At 52.3% G+C, this 25,901-nt stretch overlaps 1 protein-coding gene across 1 annotated transcript in view; it reads right to left on the bottom strand.

Moving 5' to 3' along the window:
• Positions 1-25,901, bottom strand: part of IGHMBP2 (immunoglobulin mu DNA binding protein 2) — a gene marked incomplete at both ends in the record, with an annotated part of 31,671 nt that overhangs the window by 5,618 nt on the left and 152 nt on the right. The window contains 11 exons of the mRNA XM_080618880.1: positions 851-974; positions 1,348-1,442; positions 3,068-3,186; positions 3,643-3,825; positions 9,104-9,278; positions 11,208-11,355; positions 15,276-15,476; positions 15,837-16,000; positions 22,560-22,657; positions 23,319-23,508; positions 24,181-24,350. Coding sequence (XP_080475006.1) covers positions 851-974; positions 1,348-1,442; positions 3,068-3,186; positions 3,643-3,825; positions 9,104-9,278; positions 11,208-11,355; positions 15,276-15,476; positions 15,837-16,000; positions 22,560-22,657; positions 23,319-23,508; positions 24,181-24,350 — 1,667 coding nt within the window. The remainder of the gene's footprint in view (positions 1-850; positions 975-1,347; positions 1,443-3,067; positions 3,187-3,642; positions 3,826-9,103; positions 9,279-11,207; positions 11,356-15,275; positions 15,477-15,836; positions 16,001-22,559; positions 22,658-23,318; positions 23,509-24,180; positions 24,351-25,901) is intronic.

The raw sequence follows: 25,901 nt of genomic DNA, 5'->3' as shown, positions 1-25,901 counted from the left end.
CTCCGTTCTCCCCCAGCGCTGCTTTCCTGGCTCCAGGCTTTCTAAAAACACCACAACCACCTCCTCCTTCCATGCATGCTTTCCTCTTTCTTTTCCTCCCAGACATCAGCACTCCCAGCACATACCCACTGCTTCATCTCCAGCCCAAAGGCAGTGAGTGCAGCAAGGGATGTGCATTGCTGGAGGGGGAAAAGGGCAGTGATCCATGCACAGGACAGAGGTGGTTCATGAGGGGTCCCTCGAGCTGCCCCAGAACCCTTCAGCACCATCAAAGGAGCCTCCTGGCCCCAGGGCAGCAGCTTTTTCCCAGCTATTACCTCTGGCTGCAGCTGCAGATAGGGAAGAACTTGATTTTCTGCTCTAGATTTTGCTCCCCACAGCAGCACGTTCTGTGCAGGACCTGCAGTGCCAGCTCCCGCTTGCTTTCCTTAAGGAACTGACCCAGAAGAGGCTCCAAGCCCAAGAGATCACCTCCCAGGTTTTCACCCTTTGTGGGACATGCTCAGCACTGCAGGAAGCATGGTGCCAACTGACCTGCCATGCTCAGCACCCTGGTTTAAATCACTTCTGAGGCCTCAACAGGCTGGAAACCTTCAGGCTAAGCCCTGGCCTCCTCTCCCTGCTGCCTCTCATGGAGGCTTCCCCTGCAACTCTGACAGCTGAGCTCCTCCTTTGTAAAACCCCAGAGGCTGAAGGGAAGGTTCCTGCAGTGAATCAGTTCAGAGCAAAGTGCCAGAGACTGCCAGAACTGCAAGGAAACCACTTGGCAACGTGACGAGAGACCTCTCAGCAATGACAGCTCCCACTTCTGTCCCATTCCCCACAGAATAACTCCAGCAGTGAGCCTCACCTTTCCTGTTGGATCTCACGAACGACAGGATCACTGCCTCTTTCTCTCTTCCTTGGAAACCATCGACTGATTTGATTTCTAGCTCTGGGTGGCTGTGGCCGAGGTGCTCTCTCAGCATGTCCACCTGCAAAACAGGGGATGGGTGTCTTTGAAGGGAAAGCACAAAGCGAAAAGGACTAAAATGGAGCTGTTTTGGTGAAGTGCCTTCCTCTCAGCCCCCAAGGATGAGCTCTCACATCTGCCAGAGGTAAAGTGCTGACTCCTGAGGCTGGAAGTGGAAAATACCCAACTAAAACCTCTTCCCTCTGTGGCCTCAAGCTGCTTCAATGTGCACAACTTGGCCTCAAATGCTGATTACACAGTTTGGTTCTGCTGACTTCCCCTTCCATCTCTCTGAGGCTGTTCTGGTATCACTGCTGGAGCTGTCAGGGTTTGAATGCAGCTCTGTGTGCCTGCTCTCGGTGCATGCAGCAAGAGAGAGAACATGGGCAGCTCACCTGCAGGTTGTAAGGGGCTACCACAGCGATGTCTTTTGCCTTCACACCAGCTTCCAGCAAGGCTCGGATGTGCAGACCAGCCAGCTGCACCTCCCCTAGGGCAGAAGCAGAGGGGTTGGTGAGGGGAACAGGCGGCTGAGCAGTGGCTGAAGCTGCCAGCTTGGATAAGCTGTGGCTCAGGGCAACTTCTCTATCTCCCCTTAAACAGCAAGGGAAGGCCAAGGGACCTCCTGCCTGCAGCATTCCCAGCCTGGCTTGCTCGGCTCAATGGAGATGTGCTCCACAACCTCAATTCCCAGGGCTGCGCTGTGCTTGCCTCCTGCCTTTCCAAGTCACCAGCTCACTTAAGCTGAAATGCTTTCTGAGCAGCACTTGGCTTTCCCTGGCTTTATTAATCCAAGAGATCAGTGCTAATCCAGGCAATGGATTATTCCCCCTTTGAAGCAAGACCCTAGACCCCTCTGTAAACTCAGTTCTTTGCCGCAACTGAACCCTCCACCCTCCCTTTCATTCTGCCCTTCAAGTCCCTGCACTTCTAAACCCCTGTGATCACATCAACATGCTCCATGCTCAGATCCATGTGCTCAGACTCCCCATGGGCTGTTTGGGATGGGGCTGCTTCAGGGGGACCTGATGAGGACAAGGTAAATACAGCTGCGAACTGTTCCACTGGTTCACTGGCTGGACTGGTTTCACCCTCTGTTTTACAGCAAAACACAGGTATAAACCCAAGACTCTGCACTGTGCTGCTCCAAAAGGCTGCCTCCCAGGTTTGGGAGATGGGCATTGAATCCCCTGCTCAAAATCTATGGGTTATCTCTGACAAGTCTTTTTGGCTCTCCATGAGGGGACAAGAGCCTTTCCCTGCATTTGGCGTATGGAAAACAAGAGCCACGTCCATGCTGGTGGGATTTCAAACAAAAGAAGCAAAAGATATTTAAAGTGGCAAAAACTGTGCTTGGATTTTACAGTCCCTTTTCCCATCTTGCCAGAAAGGGACTTGAAGCCTCAGCATCTGTTGCTGGCATCAGATCTGCACCAGTGAACAGACGAAAACAAATGAGTCCTGGAGCAGCAGTCCTGGTGCTAGAAAAAACTCTTTGGCCACACAAAAGTGATGGCAGAAAAGCCTCAGCCACTGGGAGAAGTGCAGAAGAAGCCAGGCAGGGGCGGCTGCAGTAAGTGGGCTCTCAGATGAGGCACCACGTTTTGGACAGCCCCTGCTGCAGAATGCCTGTGCAGCAAGAACTTACACTCCATCTCCATCACGAAACCTGCATTTTAAGTCAAAACCAGCAGGAAACTCAATGTCTTCAGAATCCTCCTGGAGAAGAGCCATACAGGACTTCATGACGGGAGCACATCCACAGTCTTCCCAGAACAGGCTCATGCTCTGCCTTATGTTATTTGTGTAAAGCATCTGTCACAGGGATCCTCCGCCCTATCCCAGTCCACAGCATGGAGAAGTGTCTCTGCAAGGGAACAAGGCAGCCGGTATGGCCACCTGCAAGCGGGGCACTGTCATTGTGATCCTGTGGCCACTGTGCTCTGGCTCAGAGTCCTCTGAGCTTGAGGATTTGTGGAGGAAATGGTCCCTCAAGCAAGGCTCCCTGGGGATCCCACCTTCCCTGCTACCTGCTCTGGAGCGGACAACTCTGGGATGTGGATCACCAAGCCCATGGGAAGCTGAGGGCCAACAACATATTCCAAACAACGGTACCTGGATTCCCCTTGGACTGTTCATCTTCTAGTTCCAGCTCAAACAGGCCACAGCCGGCAGTGTCTATAAGCAGTAAGGGAGTTGTGGTCTCCTCTGTGGAGGCGACGCCCGGCAGGTCCCTGCACAAGATATGTGAGAAAGGGCCAGTGAACAACACGGATGTTACACCCCAGGGATGATCAGCTGCAGTGTTCTCACTCCTCCCAACAACGCTGCGAGGACAGGGGGAAAACAGACCGACCTTGCTTCTGAGGGATGAGGCTGCAGAGCAACAGGGGTGTTGTATGGGGTGGAAAGAGAAGATTGGCTCTGGAGGTGGTGAAGAATGACAGAAACTGAGCACTGAGGTCCCTCTATCCTGCTCCACCAAGCTTTGGTCCCTTTGCATTTGCAGTGATGCTGCCAAAGACCATGTTACATACAGTAAGAGCCAAGCGGGGCCCTTTAGCTCTGGTGGAGTCATAGAACCAGAGGCCAGGAGGAATGGCAAACCCATGACAGGGAAGAACAAACCCTGCGTGTGGTGGATGAAAAACCCATCTCTGCCCATAAACCAGGGAAGGGCAGTGACTCACTTGAGCAAGTGCTGGGCTACGGTGGGGTGCGCAGTGAGGCGGCCGTCGTAGAGCTCGGAGGAAGCCCAGTGCATGATGGCCTCGTGCATGCGGTACTGCACCGTCAGCATCCTCACCACCTTCTGCCCGTACCTCCCAATGAGCCGCTCCATCAGGCTGAGGGCAAGGCCCTTGGCAGCAGCCCTGCAAGGGAAAAGCAAGTCAGAGGTGAGGGTCTGCTGGTCCGAGGTACAGATGTAACTCTCTTTGGGCTAAAGACTCCATCAGGCAGAGCTGCAGCTGGAACTGAACACGGTGCTGATGCAGGACTGGCAGGAAACCCCTGGTGTTCTTTAACAACAACTCTCCTGAGGTGTTTCTTGTAATGACACACAATAAAGTGTGGGGGAGGCAGCAAACCCCCAGCAAGCCTGAGCAAGAAATGCCCTTCCATGCACTAACAGCAGGGTTTCCTCCGCAGGGATCTACGTGAGGTTATAGCTTGAATTAATAACGAGCTATTCAACTGCTCGCAAATCTCTCACCTGATAATAAATTTCCTATTATTTTACCCCTCAATTATTCCTACAATCAAGGATTTCTTGGCCAAAACAGAATAAGAGCACTGAGCAGAAGGGGGTTTAAGTAGCAATTGCTATAGAGAAGTTAAATTGGGGAAGGAGGTTGGACAGACTCACCCATCTGATGCTCAGGAGAACCTACTTTAAAGTACCTAAAGTAAAGCTAAGAAAGCTGAACTGACCAGAATAAGCCCAGAGCTCCCAGTATTTGCTGCTAACCTGGTTTCACTTAGCTTCACATGCAGGAAGACGCTGCATTTTGCTCAGATGGACCTTCCTGGTGATGGGGGCACAGGGTAGAGACCAGTGAGGACGAGGCCCCGCTCTCTGCACAGGTAAGGTTTCCTTCTTCTGCCCTTGAAGAAATGCTGCACATTACAGCGATGGCTGTAGCCAAGTGGAACAAAGCATTTCAGAGGCTTTGGTGCCCAGTGTGCTGTTAAATACCCTCTAAGTGCTGGGTGTGAGCAGTCAGCCTGCCTGTGCATGTCAGAAGGATCATCACCAGGGGAACAAGAGGGAGGGATGGAGCTGTGTCCTCAGTCATGCTGTATCATTTCTTATTCATCCCCTGGGTTTCTGGTCTGCCCCCTTAGAGACAGAAGGAGACGTTGCTGTGGCTCTGATCTCTGCTGTGCACTACTGAGTTTGGACAGCACAGTCTGGATGAGGATGTCACTGTGTTTTCCCACCTCATTAAGCTCTTGGATGGCAAAACCAGACTAAGGCTGTTGTGGACATGCAAAGTATCAGCTGGGCCTCCCTATCCTGCTATAGTTTGAAGAGGTTTCACACACAATTTTAAGAGAGGCTGTGCAGAATTCCCCCTTTCTCTCCGGATAGTGTGGATTTCGTTTAATCCTTACAAGCAGGATGGAGGAGGGTGGCTTGTTCTTACCAGCTGTGGGGGCTACCAAAGAAATCTAGGACCTGACACGTGCTCTGCAGTGACCAAGTGAGAGCAAATCCATTTGGACCTGACAGGCAAATCAGTAAACTTCTGAGCATGGAGGACTCACACATGGATGTGGGATGTGGGACATCCAGACCCGCTGCTGACTAACGATGGCAAAATACTCCTGTGCCTGTCTAAGAAACTAGTTGAGAGCCAGAGGCCTGAGAAGTGTCTCAGCTGCCTCAGAGCGTAAGAACAAATGAATAAATCAAAGCCCTGATGTGGAGACAAATTAATGAGGATGTCAGAAAAGGACGGAGTGAGGAATGAAATGGAAACAAGGAAACAAATGTTCCTGTCAGAGCAGAGAGTGTCCTGGCACTGAGATGTCCCTTGGGAGCGAGCCAGAACCCAGCAGGGGGCTTGGAGCTGATGTTCATGAGCTCTGGAGCAGCAGGACTGGTACTCATCATCACTGGGAGCTCTTTCAGAAGAAACCCACCCAGCAAGGACAAGGTGCAGTGCATGTACCGTGAGTTGGGGGGAATGCCCTCTGCATCCTGAGCTAACTCCAGTATGGCAAACAACAACAGAGGAACAGCCTCCAGACTGCACCAGAACTCCCTTGGCCTCAAGTGGAAACAAACTTGATGATAATCACAGAATCCCAGCCTGTTTTGAGTTGGAAGGGACCTTAAAGCTCCTCCAGTTCCAGCCCTCTGCCCCGGGCAGGGACCCCTTCCACTGGAGCAGCTTGCTCCAAGCCCTTGTGTCCAACCTGGCCTTGAACACTGCCAGGGATGGGGCAGCCACAGCTTCTCTGGGCACCCTGGGCCAGCGCCTCAGCACCCTCCCAGGGAAGAGCTTCTGCCTAAGAGCTCATCTCAGTCTCCCCTCTGGCAGGTTAAAGCCATTCCCCTTGGCCTGTCCCTACATCCCTTGCCCAAAGCCCCTCTCCATCTCGCTCAGTCCCAGGAGTCACCACAGGTTTTCTGTATGATGTGGGATGAAATGGGGAGAGTGCTCCTTCTGTCCTCTTCACGTTGTTCGTTCAGATCAGAACAGAACATACACCACCTCTAACACAAAAGGGTATCAGCTGGAGTCTCCCAGTGCCAACCTAACCTACTTCAGTAACAAACACAGAATGCTGGGTTTTCTCTGGTCCCTCCTGCGTGGCTTCTCTGGCAGCCTCTGCTCTGGTTGAGTTCATCTGACGCTTTCCCCTAAGGGCAGGGACAAACTCAGGTCTCACCTTTGTTATCTGGTTTTACAGAGCTGGACATCTCCCAGACTCCCACTGGGCTGATTTGCTTCACACCAGCTGGCAGGTTTCAGGAGTTACTCAGGGATTTACTGAAGATCAGCTGGTGCAGGGAGCAGCACCGCAGCAGCTTTGCCTTTTAGGCTAGAACAGGGACTTGCTGGAGAGAGGTGGTCCTGGAGGCACAGCCTCTGAGTAGGCCACATCCTCTGAGCAGGCTGAAGGTCGCTTGCCTTTTCGCACTTCATCTTCCAGAAGGCAGCTGCCTGTGGGGCTCAGCTCTGGTGCCCAGCGCCTGGGTCATGGACCTGCCAACGCCTCGAGCAACGCTGTTTAGTGAAGCAAGCTTTTCAGGTGATAATCCATTGTCAGGCCCAGATAAAACTCTGTGAGCACTGACTCACATACATGCTCTGCTCTATTCTGGATTGAATCTGTTGTTAATCCTTAAACATCCCTAAGGTTTCTCATGCAGAGGTGATTACCCCACATGAGACGGGAGCTGCCCCCATCACTGCCTGCCCTGCAGCTGCTGAGGCTGAAGAGTCCAAGATCAGGCTCCTTGCCACCCTCTCTCTCAGTTTTGCACAGAGCAGTGCTTTGTAGAGGTGGGACTTTAAAAACCTGGGAAGAAGTCATGCAAAGTGCCAACAAAACTGCCAGGCTCCTTTTAAACTCTTCCACCGGGAACAGTTTTGGTATCTGACTCCAGATTGAATCATTCCCTATGTGGTGTAAGCACAGGAGGCTCCAGCCTTGACCTGCTTCTCCCTACCCTAGGCTAACAGTGCTGTCCCTCAGCACAGAGCACAGCCTCTCCTCAGCATCCCTGGTTGGCCATCTGCCTTCTGTATAGGGGTAATGGTATTTATTCCCGGTTTTCAGATGGGAAAACCCGGGCAGGGTCGCAGCCTGCAACCTCCCTGTAAATACAGGTGAGAGCAGAGGGCAGGCTTTGTGCAGCCCAGCAGGCAGTGCAGGAGTGGGCCCATCACCTGCAAGCAACAACGTGTGCATCTGAGAGCAGCGGAATGAGAAGATGACACAGCACCCTGGTATCTGCACTATCTCTTACCTCTGCTGGGAGCTGCTGCCTCCCTGGGGTTTCATTTCCTTCTTCAAGAGAGACAATAGATATGTATCTATCCAGCTTGTTATTCTTTGGGAGCAGGAGAGAAGGTTATGAAGTTAGCCCTGTTTGCTCTGCACGATGATGGCTTGGTAATGTCAGATCTCAGGTTAGATGAACACGTGCAGGTTTATAGCCTGAACTACCCAAGGGCTCCCCAGTAATACTTGGAGTACCCCCTTGAAGCACAGGCAATTCACACCAGCCACAGACTAATTGTACTTGATAGGTGTCATAGGTATGGGGAGGCTGGTTAATTGCTGTGCTGTGTAGTGACACAGCACCCCACCGAGCCAACACCAACAGTAACAACACATTAAATAAATCCAGGTGGAACCACAGCAGCAGATTTAATAAAGGGAAGAGAAGACTTGGATTGAAGTGGAATGAGCTGGAATGCACCGTGCAGAGCCTGCAGCAGCAGAGCAGGGAGCCAGGCCACAGTTCCTGCCAGGAACAAGGGGGCTTTGTGTAGGAAACCAGATCATCCTTCTTAAACCCAACCATTTTGAAGTGTAGATACCAATCCTGGTCAGTGAAACTGGAATTCACGTGTGGTTTGTTTACCTTTGCTGGTTACCATTCCACTAGTCTGATGTGACCGCTTTAAGGTGGGTTTTGAACAGGTTTTACAACCACTCTGAATACTGGTTTGATTAACAGGGAGAAAATGAGAATTCAGGTAAGTGCTGCTAAGTGGCACTGAGAAAGTGCCTCTGCTGCTGGCAGGTCTCTCAGGAGAAACATCTGTCAAAACATACACAATCTTGAGTAATCCAGCAGTAGTGCACAGTGCAAGTACTGCTCACTATAGAGAAACCCAGAGCAAACAACACATGCCCCTGATGCAGCCTGGAGGAACCCTGCTAAAGGAGCACAGCAGTGTCCCATAGAATCCCTGATGCAGCTTGGAGGAACCCTGCTAAAGGAGCACAGCAGTGTCCCATAGAATCCCTGATGCAGCTTGGAGGAACCCTGCTAAAGGAGCACAGCAGTGTTCCATAGAATCCCTGATGCAGCTTGGAGGAACACCGCTAAAGGAGCACAGCAGTGTCCCTTAGAATCCCAGAGTGGTTTGGGTTGAAGGGACTCCAAAGCTCATCCAGTTCCAATCCTCTGTTCCTACAAAACTCAATTGCATTCAGGCTCTTTCAGGCCAGGTCTGCTCCTGCATGGATGAGAGCCTTAGAGAGCCCTTTGAGACTTCCCAGCAGCTCCAGAGGCTGAAGGCTGCCTCCCAGTTGCTCTCCCTGTCTGCACACTCAGACCCCTGCATGCCCTGGAGCTGTTGCCCTGCAGGCACTCAGCAGCACAAAAGGCCACTCTCCAGCACCATGGAACTACACACACTTTGCTCTCAGATGACCGGGTCAGCAGCAGGTACAACAACCAAGTGTCATCTCCTGACCCTGCTTAGATGGAGCCATGTTAAACTTGAAGCAGTGTTCATCAGTAAAGCAGGTTGGATGTAATGGGCAGCATGACCCAACCCAGCTCATGCAGATCCCAATAAAGAGCCCACACTAATGAAATGTCTTCACATTTGAGGCATTCAGAGAAGCATTTGGCTGCATGAACAACAGGAGGGCCCAGGACCATGAACTGCTTCTTACTTGTGGGAGATGATGGTGGGGGGAAGCTGTTTGTGGTCCCCAGCCAGGATGCACTTGGGAGCCTTCAGCAGAGGTATCCAGCAGCTGGCTTCCAGCGCCTGAGCACACTCATCTATCACCACGAGGTCAAAGTGGTTGTCAGGAAGCAGCTTCAGGGGGCCCTCAGAGGAAGCACCTATGAAAGGAGAAGGGGCAGCTCAGCAGGGAAGCACAGAGGGTACAAACCAAACTGCACAGTTTTGTGACAGAGGGAGGCAGGTAAAATCATGTTTCTTTGCCCAGATTTAGGATTTCAGCCCTGCAATCTGTTCCAAACACACACTCATCTGTCTATGTCAGAATTGGTTTTACCAGTTCCTGTTTGTCCTTTTTAGCCCTGGCATTTGGGCCCAGGAGCTTCCAAGTATCTTTGCAAACAACAGAAACCAGATGACAAACAGAACATGTTCGAATCCTTCACCCAGAGCAGGAACAGAGCAGCAGCACTGATGAACACCCACTTCCGTGCTGCCCTCTCATGCAAACAGCTTCTCACCAACCCAAACTAAAGGGTGATGGACGTGAGATCTGCCTTGCCTGAGACACTACGGGACAGCCAAGAGGGGAAGATCAGTTGAGACCCAACTCCTCCGCCCTGCAGACCCCATTGTGCTGCTCCGGCCTTCCCCAGGGCAGCAGAAGGGGCAGGACAGGAGGCTCTAATCACACAGCCACAGCCTGGGCTGGTTTTACATCCATCTGTAGTGTCAAACAGCCAACTTCACACGCATCCTACTGTAATCCAGGCGGGAACCCACAGTGATCCTCACATTGAACAGAACCATGCATTTCAGAGGCCTTAAACAGATCCCTGCAGCTCATAAGCAAAAAGGGAGGCAAAGGGGCAGAGGAGGATGAAGAAGCCAGCCAAGGAGAGTGTTCCACAGCCTTCACCAAGATTGTTCTGCAAAGCTCCTGCGCTCCGGAGGCAGCACTGATGGGGGATTGCTGTGCCCCTGGAAATCCTGCTGCTCCCCAGCTCTGCATCAGTTCACATGGTACAGTCTGACAACTGAGACACTGCTCTCCTTTATAACCCTTTTATCCAGCTTCTATGAATCCACCTGGGTTACAAGGGGCACTCACTCTGAACTTGGCCTCTGCACTCCTGCCGTGCTGAAGGTGGAAGGAAAAGAAGTAAGCAGAATGTTCTCTCTGTCTCAAAAAGACTGTATCAGTGCGGCATTGGCTCTGCAGGTGGGTCTCTGCCCCTACAGCCTGACTGGAGTTTACTGAGCTCCCAGTAACTAAAGGTCACTGCTGTCCTGGTGTGTCGCCATGAGTAAATCCTCTCTCAGCTGAATGTAGCAACAGAGCAGAGCAGAGCATGGATAACAAATCCCATCAAACTGTGTGGATTCAGACAAATACCAGGAGTGCTTAACTGAGGAGAACATCAAATCCAGGCCCCTTCTTTGCCCACTGCCCTTCCCTGAAGCAGAACTGCACACAGCTCCAGCAAGGCCCATGATCCCAGGGGAAAATCACACCTCAGCCACACAACATCAGCACAAACCAGCACTTTTACTGGAGAAAGGAATCCTCCCCCTGTCCCTAAACCCCACAGCCCTTGGGTGACTTCCAGGACTAAGCACACAGGCTGAGGCCAGGCTATGGGAACACGTGCTGTATTGGATCAGTCATGGGAATTATCCAAGCAGGAAAGCAATTCCATGTGACTTGTGAAATCAATAAGCAGATTGCACACCTCCAATAGCACTTGTTTACTCACTGGAAGCTCAGCTCCTACCCACAGCTAACAAAGATGGGCCACGCTGGCTCCCACCAAAAGCCTTTCTAGACCCAGAGTCTTTGCTGAACAACAGCACCATGTGCCAGAGCAGGAGCAGGGAGATGCCCAGTGTGGAGGAGTTGAGGTGCTTGCAGCAAACTAACTCCCCGGAGCCTGGAGCAGGAAGCCTGAGCCTCCCCCTATCCTGGCAGGATGCTGCATCTCAGATGATCTTAAGGTCCTTTCCAACCCTAACTATTCTATGATTCTATGTGCTTTATGTCAGTCCTGGCAAGGGAGGTAAAACACTGCAAAGAAAAGGGGATCTTGTACCTGTATTGGTAGCAAGGACAACGCTGGTGTGCGTGAGGGCTGCAGCCATGGCTGTTTCTTCTCGCTGCTTCAGCTCCTTTCTCAGGGTCTTGATCTCACTGAGAAAGTGGCTCCGCTCCCCCTTGTCTTGAGCCTTTTTGGTTTTTGCCTAGAAAATGGAAAAATCAAGCTAGAACAAAGTGTTCTTGGTCCTAGGGCTACGGTCAGCGTAACCACAGAGCTTAACCACAGAGCCTGGATGCACTCGGCTTCTGTGTCCACTGGGATACACTGGCTCCTCAGCAGCAGCCCCAGGAAATCTGTTTCTCTCCCCTCTCCCTCCCTCAAAGCCCCTTCCACAGTCAGTGGTGCTTGAAGCATAAAGAGTATTTGTCTATGCAAAGGATGAACTGCATCAGTACAAGTAAAATGTGAGTATTGCTGCTCATCAGACCAGGGGCATCAGGAGGAACAGCATCCCCCAGGGTCCAGCCGGACCTGGTCTGTGCTGAAACTCCCCTGCTGCACGTTCTGATAGTCCTCAGCTGTGAACATGAAGTCCTGGAGAGTAACTCCCTGTCCTCAGATCCTCTGCTCAGCCCTTCCTGCTCTGCCCTGTACCTGCCTGTGCCCCAAGGGAGGAGGTCAGATGCTTCAGTCCATCTCACAGCTGAGTCTATGCACTGGTCAAAGCATCTGGGCACGGAGCAGGGAGTGTGTGTAATGATGATTGGGCTTAATGGGTCTTGTGCCTTTGCCGGGTGAGGAACTGTGATTTCCTATCTCATTGTGCTCTGTTGCCTGGGGAGAAGCAGGGACCAAGAGACCTTCAAGCAGGACTCCCCAAGCTGAGTGCACCCTGTCCAGCCAAAGCAGAGCTCTGCATTGTTAAAAGGCTGTATCTGAGCTGCTGTCAATGATGCAGAGCAGCATCTAGACAGGCTCGGGGCTTTTTTTAGCAATGCCTATTAAATGTATCTAACACATCAAATCATCACCACTGGTTGCCAGAGCTTCCCCAGCCACAGATCAGCAGCTATGAGACACCAGCCAAGGCCCCAGTCAGTGCAGCCACCTTGAGAAGCAACCACATTCCCAGATGGAAGTGGGGATGTTTCCTTGGTGGAAGGACTGGTCACTTCAGAAAGCTCAAAAGGTTGCAGACAGAAGCTTCTATATGTGGCCAAACCAAGAAGATCTGATGGTTCCTATAGTATACTCTATGGGTGGATTCTCCAGTGTCTAACACCCGTATTGCAGCCTTTTCCATAGGAAAGACATCTCTGTGCCTCACTCCTCCACTCTGCCATGTGTTTTAGTTAAACCTGTAGGTATGTGATACCTGTGACACCTCTACGTGTCTGTCAAGTGTAGTCAGAATTGGGCGACGGGCTCAGAAGCTACAAGGGAGGATCACAGATACCCAGACAAAGCAATCACACAGGCATCTTCTCCTTAGCTTGATCCATAAGCACAGGTCCTGATAGCCACTGAGCTGAAGGGACAAAGCAGATTAGCATCGACTGCATCACTGCTAGGACAGGGGAGGATGAGAGAGCAGAAGTGATGGTGGCAGCAGGGCCAAGTTCAGTGTGTGCTCTGCGGAACAGATCTGGTCACTGAATCAACAGCAGCTGTGCTCTGGTGACATTACGATGCACGCACTGGAGTGATTCCCAGCTCTGGGAGCCCAGGCTGGGGTAACAGAGCACTGCCAGGCCCAGCGAGCCCCAGGGACAGGGCCTGGATCCCCCTCACTCCTCATTAGGGCTCTGTGGGTCCCAGCAGGCTCTGATTGCCCTGAGCTGCCTCGTTTGGGCCCCACCCAACCACTCATTGGGCTGGGAGCTCTATTTAAGGCCAGAGCCTGGCCTGGGTCTGAGCTATAGGGTTTATACCTTGACCCCATCTTCCTTCCTGGGCTGACTGCCCCATTGCTGCTGGCTGACCCTGCTCAGCATTGCCCTTGTTGGTGCAGAGTATCCAGAAGCTGATGTCCTGGAAAGCTTGAAGCCTGAACAGGTAAGGGAATGAGGCACAAAGGGCTAGATAATGTTCATTTATATTGCTAGGTCTCGTGTAGTTGTGGGTTGTGGTGAAGGAAAGGAATGAGATGACAAAGTGGAGTGGATAAAGGAAGATGTTATTATAGGGGAGAGTAGGGGATATTGCAGGGGAGAAGATGAGGGAAAGATGGGCCAGGACCTCAGAGGTGAGCTCTCTGAAGCCCAGAGAGATGCTGATGATTCAGGTGTATCTGCTGTGAAAGACCTGACCATGGGCAGCTCAGAGCACTGCCAGGCAAGCTGAACTGCAGCAGTGTGCTCTTGGGGTTTTGTTTGGTGGTCAGGGTGGAATGAGCCTTGGTGGCCAGTTCCTATACCCCATCACCATGTACCCCTTGCTCTAGGGAGGGAGTAGATGAGACCTTAGTGCCGAAGGCTCTGCTTTCTCCCTGGTTTCCCTTCTACTATGGAAAATCAACAGTGGAAAATACCCAACCTCCTCCCACCTTCCAAAGTGCTTCCAAGGAGAGGGAAGGGAACATTAACCACTAGAGAGAAAAAGACTCAGTGCAGAGCTGTGACTACAACTGGGTCTCCATCCCAGCAGATAAGTGCACCCTGCAGGAAGCAGCCCCATATGCCCTCTCTTGCGCTCACACCATGTGCAAGCACCACTCATCTGCCAAGGGATGTCCCAGCAACAGAAATGGAGTGATGCAAAACCACAGCAGGGAAACCTGCAGCTCCTGAGGGTGGCTGCAGATCAAGGCTCACAGAGCTGAAAGCTGTGTTTACTCTGCATCAGTTAAAGCAAATGTGCAGTGCCAGGGCAATGAGCTCAGGCAGGTACCACACCACCTGTGAGCAGGGATATGGAGGTGCCCTCCTGCACCTCTGATCAAAACAGGATGTCCCTTGAGCTGGATACATCTGCAAAGCAGCTTTTGGATAATGCTGCCACCAGAAGAGGGAGGGGAAAATCTCTTTGGTATCAAAACTTGTGTCAAGTGCAAGAGCTACTTTGAAAATCGAGTTTAGGAGAATTAGGTTGGGAAAGAAGAAATTAAGGATGCATTTTTACAGTGTAATGTGCTTTCTATTTGAGGTGGCTGAGAGTGGGAGGGAGCATCAGGACAGCAGACTTCTTGTTAGGAAGTGAATTAATGATGTGAGTGTTTCTCTCTGGTGAAGAGGATGGCATGAACAATGCCAGACAGATCAGCTGGGGAGCAGGCACTGCAGCAGCTCCCCCACATGGGAGTGATGATGGTTTCCAATCACAGAATCCCGGAATGGTTTGGGTTGGAAGGGACCTGAAGCTCATCCAGGGCAGGGACCCCTTCCACTGGAGCAGCTTGCTCCAAGCCCCTGTGTCCAACCTGGCCTTGAACACTGCCAGGTATGGGGAGAGAGATCCTTGAACATTTCCAGGGATGTTTTGCTGCTCTGATGAGGAATTTGGCTTGGATGAGTCTGCCCTCAGCTTCCTCAGCAGCTGAAGATGAGCACTGGTGGCAGGTGGCTGAGGAGGCTCAGGCTACCCCTGGTAGAGCTTCTCTATGGGACACCTTCTCAGGGCTGGAAGCCTTCCCTGTGTCTAAGGCTGCCAGGCTTGCACCCAGCTCCTTTACCCAATGCCAGGTTAAATGCCTCCTAATGAGAGTAAGTGGGATTTATGCAGGCCACATGTATCTCCAGCTGCCAGTCCCTGCACTCAGCTGTTTTCTGTCTTCTCCCTGAAGTGGCCTTTCTGCTGCTGATCACAGCGAGGCTCATGCCCACCAGTATTTCATCCCTACCTGCACACAGTAAGATCCAAACTAGGAGCATCACTGGACTCATAAACACCAGGTTTGGTGCCAATGGCTCGTGTCAGGACTTGTCACAGGGACTTGCCTCTAGCCACCAATTTTGGGGCAACCCAGAGGACCTGGATGCTTTCGCAAGACAATCACTACAGCCAAGAAGAGGCAGGGTTCTTCCTCAGTTTGAGAGACTCAGCAGCTTGCCTGGTTAGCAGATGTGCTAATCTGGAGAGCTGGTGTTCAGGTAACCCCCATGGGTGTGTGGCAGGGACACGTACACAGGCCTGGTCGATGTCCTTCCTGATATCTGCCACGATCTGGGCAGCATCACCCCGAGCCAGGACCGCATCCAGGGAGTGGCGCTGGATGGGCTCCAGCAGGCGAGCGGGGTGCCCCAGCCGCAGGATGCGCACGCTGTGCCCAGCCAGCCTCTCCACCAGGTTATCCACTGCAACGTTGGAGGGGGCACAGCACAGGACCTGCAACAGGACACACCAGGAACTTGTCACTGCCAAGAAGTAGCATCCGAGCAGCGAGACCCTCAGCAGAGAGAAGGAGACCAACACATCCTTTGGAACAACCCACTGACACCTCTGCAGCCTCCAGACACCAAAGGCAGTTCCCACCTTGCCTAGAAGCAAGCGCAGCGTCTTCAATAAACAGCAAACCTGAGCTTTGGAGCTTCTATTTGCACCTGATCTCAGCTGCCAAGGGAAACTGCCTGGTCCCCCAAGCCAAGCCAGGCTCTGCAGTGTAGTACAGCTACAACTGGATCTGCTCCATCTGGAGATGAGCTGGATTTGCAATGAGTTTGCAAAAGAAACCACCTCTGTACTCACTTTCAGGCCTTGCTGTACTGCCTGCAGGATGATCTCTACCAGTGTTGTGGTCTTTCCTGTGCCAGGTGGTCCATGGACGATGGCAAGCTCCCTCTGTGCCAGTGAGAAGGAGACAGCCTCCCTCTGCGATGCATCCAGGGAGTTGTTGTAAAGCTGCAGAGGCTCTGGGGAGACAGCAGGAGAGTCACTTGGGCCTCAGCCCTCACCTGGCTGCTTGCTGAGAAGCACAAATCCATGAGTACAAGTGAGATCTCGGGAGATGGCCCAAACCAATCTGATAATGGGAATAACCATCCTGGGGTGAAGGTGAGCTGTGTCCTGTCCAGGTGGCTGAAAGAGCCCAGGCTGGAAGTGAGGCTTCTCATGCTTTCAAACAGACTCCCACCCTGTGTTCCTCCTCCTCCTCCTCTCCTGTCTTGCAGGGGGAGCATCCAGCTGAGAACACAGCCAGTCTGTACTGGATCGCTTCAGCGTTTAGTGGCATTTACTTGCTATAACATAGAGTGATAGAATCCCAGCCTGGTTTGTGTTGGAAGGGACCTTAAAGCCCATCCAGCTCCCACCCCTGCCATGGGCAGGGACCCCTTCCACTGGAGCAGCTTGCTCCAAGCCCCTGTGTCCAACCTGGCCTTGAGCACTGCCAGGGATGGGGCAGCCACAGCTTCTCTGGGCACCCTGGGCCAGCGCCTCAGCACCCTCCCAGGGAAGAGCTTCTGCCTAAGAGCTCATCTCAGTCTCCCCTCTGGCAGGTTAAAGCCATTCCCCTTGGCCTGTCCCTACAGGCCCTTGTCCAAAGTCCCTCTCCAAACATCAAATGTGTGGGATCTCCTGGGTGTGGAGGTGTCCTGGGGTTATTTCTGAGGAGAGGCAGCACACTGAGTAAACCCTCAATGAAAAGAGGGGAGGAAGTAGTTGGTCTTACAAACAAATCACTCCCATTCCCATTAACAAGCCCAAGATAGCACTGGTGAACAAAGCAGCTGGAAAACCTACAGCATCTCTGGCAGAAAGGAGCAGCCCCGTATTGTTCAGTGACTGAAGACGGAGGCAGGAAGAAGATACAAACCAGCAACAGGAATGGTGAAAACTCAGATTAGTTTGAGTTATAATGATTGGAAAGGAAAAGGGGAAAGAATCTGCAAAGTGCATTACAGGGAATGGGTTTCACTGCAGGGATGGAATTGTCACAAGCTGCCTTTTATCTCCCAGATTTATCTCATTTCAACCCATATCTCTTCCCACCCCCCCCAATCTCCTTGTTCATTATGGGAGTTAATTACAGCAGAGCTGGTGACTCATTGCACTGAGGTGACTGGAAATCATGTTCCCACTGAACGCTTATGTAAGGCACATCTCCGGGCAGCATTCCCTGTGGGCATCATGTGTTTCAGCGCTATCTCTGCATTAAGGGCCTGATGAAGAGCAGGGAAGCTGTTCCTGGGCTTGGGCAGGTTCAACTGTGTAACCTCTGGTGCTGGCTGTTGGAGCAGCATAGCTGAATGAGGGCTCTGGGGTAAACAGCACTTGTATGGAAAACAGGAGTAGCGATGCTCTGGCTTTACACATCACTTTAGAGTCAGTGTGCTAATGAGTAAGAGCAGGAAGCACCCCATGGGCTGGGGAAGAAAGAATAGCTTAAAAACTGCAAGGCATTTCCCACAACAGGGAACAGCCGGGACGTAGGAGTCATTGATGCTTCCTTGCTCCAGGCATGAGCTCAGAAACACCCTCTCCCCTGATCACCACACGCTGCCAAGCACTGAGCGTGGGCAGGCTGGGAAATGGGCCTCTTCCCAGGGCTGGGCATGTCAGTGGGGAGGAGAAGGAGGGCAAAGCCCTGGAAGGGATGACGCTGTGGCATGGAAGCACTGCTCCATCCACCAGCTGGGCTCAAAGCGGGCTCTCCTGAAGAAATGCAGTTTATTCACCCCAGCAGGGCTGCCCCAGGGGATGCCTATGAGCCATCAGTGTAGGATTTGCACTGGTGCTCCCAGAAAATGCCCATTAACCCAGCTCCAGCCCTGTGACATCACAGAATCCCAGAGGGGTTTAGGTTAGAAAGGACCTTAAAGCTCCTCCAGCTCCAGCCCCTGCCCTGGGCAGGGACACCTTCCACTGGAGCAGCTTGCTCCAAGCCCTGTCCTTGTGCTGCTGCCCCACAGCTGGACCAGGACTGCAGGAGAGGTCTCCCCAGAGCACAGCAGAGGGGCAGGATCCCCTCCCTGAGCTGCTGCTCACACTCTGGGGGTGCAGCCCAGCACACGGGGGGGTTCTGGGCTCAAGCACAGGCTGAAGCCGGATCATGGGGAGCTTCTCCTCACTTAACACCCCATTGCTTGTCCTAGACCTGAGCTACAGGAGGGAGCTGATGGCTACCACTGATCTGCACAGGATTATGCCTACAACAGGGCATGTTGTTTCGGAAAGCAAAGGTATTACGCCCACTGGCTTGGGCTTTGCACAGTGACAGAGCAGGGCTGGCCTCTGCTGGCAAGTGAAGCCTCTCTATACATCAGCACAGAGGTGCTGGGGTCCCCACAATACCTGCTGTGAGGAGGGTAGGATTGCTGGTGTGAAAGCTCTAAATGCTCCTGGGCCACAAGTGCAGGTTAAGTGGGGAAGAGCCAAGCAAAGCATTTCTTACGGGTCAGCATCTATATTTTGCTTCCCAGAGTGTCTGATGAGCAGAAATCCTGGTCAGGTCAGAGTTTATCTTTAGGAAGCTTGTTTTCCCACTTGGTCCCTTTCTGGAGGCAGCAAGGTAAGGCTGGAAGTGCTCTGTGGTAGGGACCAGCCCCATTATCAGCTGCACTTCCCATCTACATACTGGTGAGCCCTTCTGATGCTTCTTTTGACTACATCAGTTGTTATCCCCCAGCACGTCGGGTGTTCTGTCCAAGGGTATTATGTTCTGAGTTGCATTTCTAAGTGTTTTAAAAAGACTTGGGCTTTGCTGTGCACCTCTAGGTAACGCCTCAGCTCATGCACAATCCCAGCAGCTCAGGAGGAGGGAGCAAAAGCCTTGCTCAGCTGTGAGCCCACACACTCCTGGCCAGAGCCAGAAGGGCACCTTCAGCATCCTGCAGTAGGGCTGGAACTGGATGAGTTTTAAGCTCCTTTTCAACCCAAATCATTCCAGGACTCTATGATTCTATTTTCCCAAAGGCTGGATGTGGAGGGTATCTTTAGGGCATACACAAGTACAGTGACAAGAGCCTCGTGGCCTATCTGGTAAATAGCTTTTAGTTCCTTATCTTTTTGCTGCGCTGTGTCCTCTCAGGATGGGATCACAGCTCCTTGGTCATCCTGGCAGAGCAGGCTGCCAAGTGTGGTGCTGGAGGAGCTATATTGCATCTGTGGCAGCCCAGGAGGGGGCCTAAATCCAGTCACAGGCTGATGAGGTTGACAAGGAGTCCGACAAAGCCAAGAGAAACATGGGCTTGAGAAGTTAGTGGCTGCTGGTGTGTGACCACTGCATGGTATCAGCTGAGCAGAGGAAACATCAGCGTGAGCAGGAGAGTAATAATGGCAAAACCACCTTAGTGCCCTTTTCCCCACCTCCTGATGGCTGGCAGAGCTGCTGCTGCTGTGCTGAACTGCACACAGCTGGTTCCCAGTGTCAGGAAAAGCCTGCTCACAACTTGGTGTGAATCCTCCCAGCATTGATGGGTACAGGCACAATTCCCACTGGAGCAATGTCCTGGAGCATGTTTTCTGCAAGTGGGCTTGTGTTAAGATGGTGATCAATGATGGGGGGACAATCACAGAATCCCAGCCCGGTTTGGGTTGGAAGAGACCTTAAAGCTCCTCCAGTCCCAACCCCTGCCATGGGCAGGGACACCTTCCACTGGAGCAGCTTGCTCCAAGCCCCTGTGTCCAACCTGGCCTTGAACACTGCAGGGATGGGGCAGCCACAGCTTCTCTGGGCACCCTGTGCCAGCGCCTCAGCACCCTCACAGGGAAGAGCTTCTGCCTAAGAGCTCATCTCAGTCTCCCCTCTGGCAGGTTAAAGCCATTCCCCTTGGCCTGTCCCTGCAGGCTCTTGCCCAAAGCCCCTCTCCAGGTTTCTTGTAGTCCCTTTAGGCACTGGAAGACTGTTATAAAGTATTACAAACACACTGCATCCTGGAACAGCATTCACAGAGATGTGTCTAGACAGCCAGTTTTAGGAGATGTACGGAACTTAGTAACTCTGAGACTCCTGCCAGGTTGGTTTGTAATCAGATAATGGATGGGATGAGACAGATACAGGGAAGCATCTCCCTAAGAAACCAGGCTAAAAGATGCTTGGTCATGAAAGAGCTCCTGTGCCATGGAGGAGCAGCAGCCTGAAATGCTGTGAGGTTTCCCTGTCCTTCTGTGTGCTCCTGGGAAATACTTGCTGTCTTCTGCAGACAGTCCACACGTCTGTGTCTGTGCTCTCTGCAGAGGAACATCCTTGTGTCCTACAGCAACTGGCCACCTGAGGAACTGCATGGGCTGTCATGTAAGCACAAGACACAGGATGTAGCCAGGCAGCTGCTGTGTCCTCCCCTTCAACTCAGTGGAGGGTGGCAGTTCAGGGCAGCCTGCAGGACCCAGCTAAATTCATTACTATTTAATTCCTGGCTGGTGTGACACCTTTCCAGCAGGGAGAAAGGAGCTGTGAGGTGAGGAGGTAAATGGAAGGTCCTTCCTCCCTGCTGTTCTTGGGTGATATGCTGCCTTCTCATATTGCATCTCCTCTGTCTGTCTGATGTGGTTGAACGTCTCTATCAGCGTTCTCTCAGAGCTGGGGAGATCTGGAGTTCATCTCTGCTTAGTTTGGCACAGCTCAGCAATGTGGTGTAAAGGACTTTTTCTTTGTTAGAGGCAGTTCTGCTACACAGGGGAATAAGCAAAGTTGAAGCTAAGAAAGTTAGTTCATTAAAATTTAAACCTTGTATCTAATATTAAAACCCTGAGTGCACCATGGTCCCAGGCAGCCAAAGGCTAAGAGGTCTGACTTGGATTAAGCTCGGTGCTTATTACTGTGGAGCTATGACTTGCACTAACCTGAGCTCCTTGTCCTTGGTGTACAGATCAGAAGCCCGCCTGAGGGGTGCTGCAGGGGATGGGAGTTGTGACAGGCAACCAACCAACCACAGTGATCACAGTGAGAAGCTGCAGCAGCAAGTGCAGTGCCAGGAGCTGTGCTGAGGAGGAAACAGGGCAGCCCTGGCCAGCGAGGAGGTGGGCAGGGATGGGTGGTGGCACCCGTGGCATGATGCTGAGGTGACAGGAGAGACCTCAGCTCTCTGTGTGGCTCAGATACAGAACTGCTGCCCAGTCCTGCTGGCAGCTTCATCCACCCTCTGCCTTCACCCCCTGACCTTGGCAGCCCCGAGGACACATCCCTTTTGTGAAGGGATACCATTCCTTAGCAGTTGCTGAGCACTTGGATATTTTGCTCATCAGAAGCTTTGGTTCCCCTGTGGTTGCTCACAAAGGGAAAGCTGTGTAATTCCATCCTTCATTTTTCCACAGACTCCCGTAAAAACATATCTGAGTAAAAGGAGTTCTACTTATAAACCGTTTCTTGACAGCTGTTGGTAAAACCCACGGTTTAAAACCAACACTAAAACCAACTCAGCAGTTGTGAGGTTTTAAGTATCTGATGAAACCAGAGCAGCCTGCACATCTCCAACCTGGCTGAATGCAATAAGGCTGTAAAAACACAAATGTTCCCATGCTGTTCCCAGCTGCAGCAGTTCCAGCCACTTAACTCCGATGAAGGCAGAGTTATTGGATTTTCAATATAGAAGCAGCACTGGCAGTTTTTGATCTCTGAAGTTTATGGATGGGATTGAGGCAGGAAGCAAATCAGAAATGCCTCATAAACTAAATTGAATCTCAGACTCATGAGTGTGTGCAAACAAATTCCCCATCACAAATCCCGCCTGGTTTATGCCAGAATCCAGCTTTACTTGGTACACTGAGAAGGGTGAGCATTAGCCAGCTGTCTCTCTCCCAGTGATGACAAGGGTCTTTACATGAGCAAAGGGTGTGTCCAGTTGCCCATAAATCAGTGTAAAAAGTAACTGTTTAATGCTGCTAGTTACAGCACCAGTTACTACTTGCATTCAATACCTGGGTATTATTACTGGAGCACAATAAGCTGTGTGTTTGGTGTGGATAAAAACCTCACAAAGGTCAGAGTTGTGTTCCCGTGGGCAGTTCAAAGAATGGCCATGACCACCATTCTTAGCTGGGCAGCCTTAGAGACAGGCCTTGGAGGACTGGAAAAGCAATTGTGGCAGCACCATTACCACTTAGGGTGATCATCACTGGCTCTTTGCCTCTGTCAGATGTGACATCTGAAGAGGTAAGAATCCTTCTAACCGGGCAGGGACAGAGCACAGAGTCCTTATTTTGTGTGGGGAGGGGGAACTTCAGGCTTTACTGATTGCTCTGGAGAGTGAAATTCCCCCCCTGCCCTTTCTGCACAATAACTTTCCGTATCTTTACTGACAGCTAGGATGAGAGCAGCACCACCACTGCTCTGACCAGTCCATCCCAAAGGGCTCTCCACCTGCCCAACTCCCAGCTTCCCTTACCAAGGCAGACTAAAACCAGTAGCAGCCTCAGTGCATGTGCTTGCCTGTGAAGGTGCAGGGGCTCTGAGGGAGCACAACACTCCTCTAAAAAGATCAGTGGAGCCCCTGCCATTGGCCTGGTAGGAAATCCTGTAACAAAAGAACTTACTTGTTTCATTGAATGCTCTGGGTTCAGCAGAAAAGAAGAGCACATCGATAAGGTCAGAGGCTGGACCTCCCCGATACTGCTTCAGTGCGTTTAAAGCTCTGTCAAAGGAAAGAACAGCCATGTTACACCACAGCATGAACTCTGGTGGTTCCTGTGCACCTCAGGGCCCAGGAACAGAAGACTGGGCACAGACTCTTTTTCTTCAAAGCTGGAAATGTTACGCCCCAACAGACTAATCCTACTTAATGGCTGCATTCCGCAAACCTCACACATCCCTTTATGCTGGTCAGGCTTCCACTTGCTCCTGTACCTCCAGTCTAATGCAGTCAGACCCTGTGCTGAGCCTTTCCAGCACAGAGCTATTCACTTTTGCCAGGATGGAAAAGGCTCTACATAGAATCCAGTTAGTACCAGAGGTGATGCAACATGGGACCACAGCTGTGGGATAAGGGGTGGGAGAGGAAGAGGGAAGAATAGGACCAATCAGCCAGCAGGCAGATAACTTTAGGATGTTTTGATGCTGTAGCATAACATATCCAGTTGAGTTACTACAGTATGGGTTCTCCTAGTAGTGAGCAGAAAGAAAGGCACAGCCAAAAGGTGGATACCTCTCCTAAGTGGAGGTGCTACTGGAGCAGGAGGAATAGAAGGGCAAGGAGATAAGCCCAGCCTACTGAATTAAACTGAGACCTGTCTCACAAGGGCTTTCCAGGGTAAACCCAGCATTTTTCAGTTGGCTTTTGCTGCCCTGGGCCTTACTTTTTGAGCCTGTTGTAGGTGACATCATTGGCCAGCTTGAGCAGGCGGTAGGAGCGCTCGTGGTCCAGGCTCAGCGTGTCCTGAGAGTCCTCAAAGGCGACTGTCACTGCTCTGGAGGTGACGCGTGTCACGATGCCCGTGCAGAGCGCGTCGCCCTGGCTGCCTGCATCGTACAGGCCGGCGATGTCCCCTGCAGGGATGAGTTTGAAGACAGCATGAACCAGGGCAAACGCTGTGAGAAGAGGCTTTTCTGGGGAGCAACCAAACACGGCCCAAAATGGAGGCAATGTGTCATCTCAGGAAGGCAAAGGAAAATCCACTTTCCATCTTGCTGTTAAAGTGCCAGTGACCGAAGCTCCTCACCTACCACATGAACACTTTGGCCTGGACAAAGAATGCCATGAAATCTTTAATGACAAGAGACCAGGGCTTCTGTTTCATTCACTGAGCAGGAGGAAACCAGCACTTCAGCCATCAGCACTACTTCCTGGTGCTACGTACGTGTCTGTAGCCAAGGAAGAAAAGCTGATTTTCTCTAGGCTCATTCTGTAGCCATAACATTTTCTCCCTCCCTTTATGGTATCAATTGCTCAATCTTTACAAATACCATGTTAGGAAGATGGTGCTGAGGCGCTGGCACAGGGTGCCCAGAGAAGCTGTGGCTGCCCCATCCCTGGCAGTGCTCAAGGCCAGGTTGGACACAGGGGCTTGGAGCAAGCTGCTCCAGTGGAAGGCGTTGCTGCCCATGGCAAGGATTGGAACTGGAGGAGCTTTAAGGTCCCTTCCAACCCAAGCCATTCTATGATTCTGTGTTGGTCATCTCTTACTTTACTCACTTTGCTGTGACAGGATTATCACTCACCAGGCCCGAAGCTGTTAGACGGCAGCTCAGCGTCTGGGTCATGTTTCCTAGGCTGGAAGGTCACAAGCAGGCGCCCATAGAGGCCAGTTCTCTGGCTGGCAGCGTGGAGTTTGAGCAGGCAGACACCTCTGCGCTGCAGCTCCTTCAGGGGAACACTTTCCTGCCATGCCCTGGAAAGCAAACACAGGCATGAAATCATAGGCTGGACTGAATCTGAGATTCAAAGCTCCAGGTGACACGAAAAGCCAGAGGGGGAGATGGAAAAGAAGGGAAAGGACAATGGTAAAAGAGGCATCAGCTTGTTGAAGTGTTGGCTTAAGCCATGACCTTGTGGTGATGTAACTACACTGGCTTCTGTGGGCTTATTTTGGGCAGCAGGGTGATGCTCACAGAGCCTGGAGAAGAGGTGATGTCTGTTTGTGGTATTTTCCTCTCTCCTGTCTGGCTGTGAAGAGAAAGGAGCTGCCCAGGAGAGAACAACCTGAGCCTTCTCCTATAGATACAAGCCCTAAAATGGAAGATTTGCTATTGTTCACATGAAGCTGTGCTGACCTCCACCAAACCTAATGGGTGGTTGCCCAGCGTTGCAGCCCACAGGTGACCATGGCACAAAGTGCCAGCAGAAGCTTTGCAGACTGCAGCAGCTCTGTTTGCCCCACAGTCTCACTTGGGGGCAGAGGGAGTGTCTTTGGCTTTGGTATAGATCAATACAGAAAGGGAAATCCCCTTAGCAGGTTCATTCTCCTTTATCCCCAGCTTGGCTGGTGTCCTGTGCAGACCAGTTTGTAGGGAGCTGAGGCAGCGGAACTTCAGGTGTGGAATGAGCTCATCCTGTCTCTGGGCACTTGGGGTTGGGTAGGGCCAGGCCTCACTGGCACCACAAGTGGGATGTCTGTGCCCCCAGCATGACCACACATAGCCCCGAGGCACCTGGAGACACCCCTGCCCTCCCTGGCACTCTGAACCCGTGGGGCAGGCGGGATCTGGGGTCAGTTTGGGCCCAGGGCAAAGCTGGATGGAGGCTGCAGGGTCCAGCACCCCCAAGGCAGAGCTGGGGACTCCCAAAGTGTTGCTGGAGAGCTTGGATCCTGTGGGTGACAGCAGGCCCTGAAGGGGGAGGCACGGCGGGATCGCTGCCCGGGTGAGCTGGGCCTAGAGGGGTGACTCCAGCAGGGTGAGAGCGTGCGCTTCCTATTGGGAAGTGCTCTGGAGTGAGTGCTGCCGTATCTCCTACAGGTGAGAGCCCAATGGGCTGCGCTTCCTCCTGGGACGTGCCGGTTACACAGGAGTACAGCAGCATCTCCTATAGGTGACAGCGGGTTTCCCACAAGAGATCCCACAGGAGTGAATCAGCAGCTCCCTTAAGGGTAGGTCTGAGAACATAAAGGGGAATGGCTTTAACCTGCCAGAGGGGAGACTGAGATGAGCTCTTAGGCAGAAGCTCTTCCCTGTGAGGGTGCGGAGGCGCTGGCCCAGGGTGCCCAGGGAAGCTGTGGCTGCCCCATCCCTGGCAGTGTTCAAGGCCAGGTTGGACACAGGGGCTTGGAGCAAGCTGCTCCAGTGGAAGGGGTCCCTGCCCGTGGCAGGGGTTGGAGCTGGAGGAGCTTTAAGGTCCCTCCCACCCAACCCGTTCTGTGTTTCTGTGCCTGCCGGGCTCCCGCAGGTGACAGCAGGTCCCGGGGCTCCATGAGGTTCCCGCAGCAGCCGCTCCAGGCCGGTGC

Source organism: Psittacula echo, assembly GCF_963264785.1.
Source record: "Psittacula echo genome assembly, chromosome: 5".
Lineage (NCBI taxonomy): Eukaryota > Metazoa > Chordata > Aves > Psittaciformes > Psittacidae > Psittacula > Psittacula echo.
This window is presented reverse-complemented; position numbering and strand designations above follow the sequence as displayed.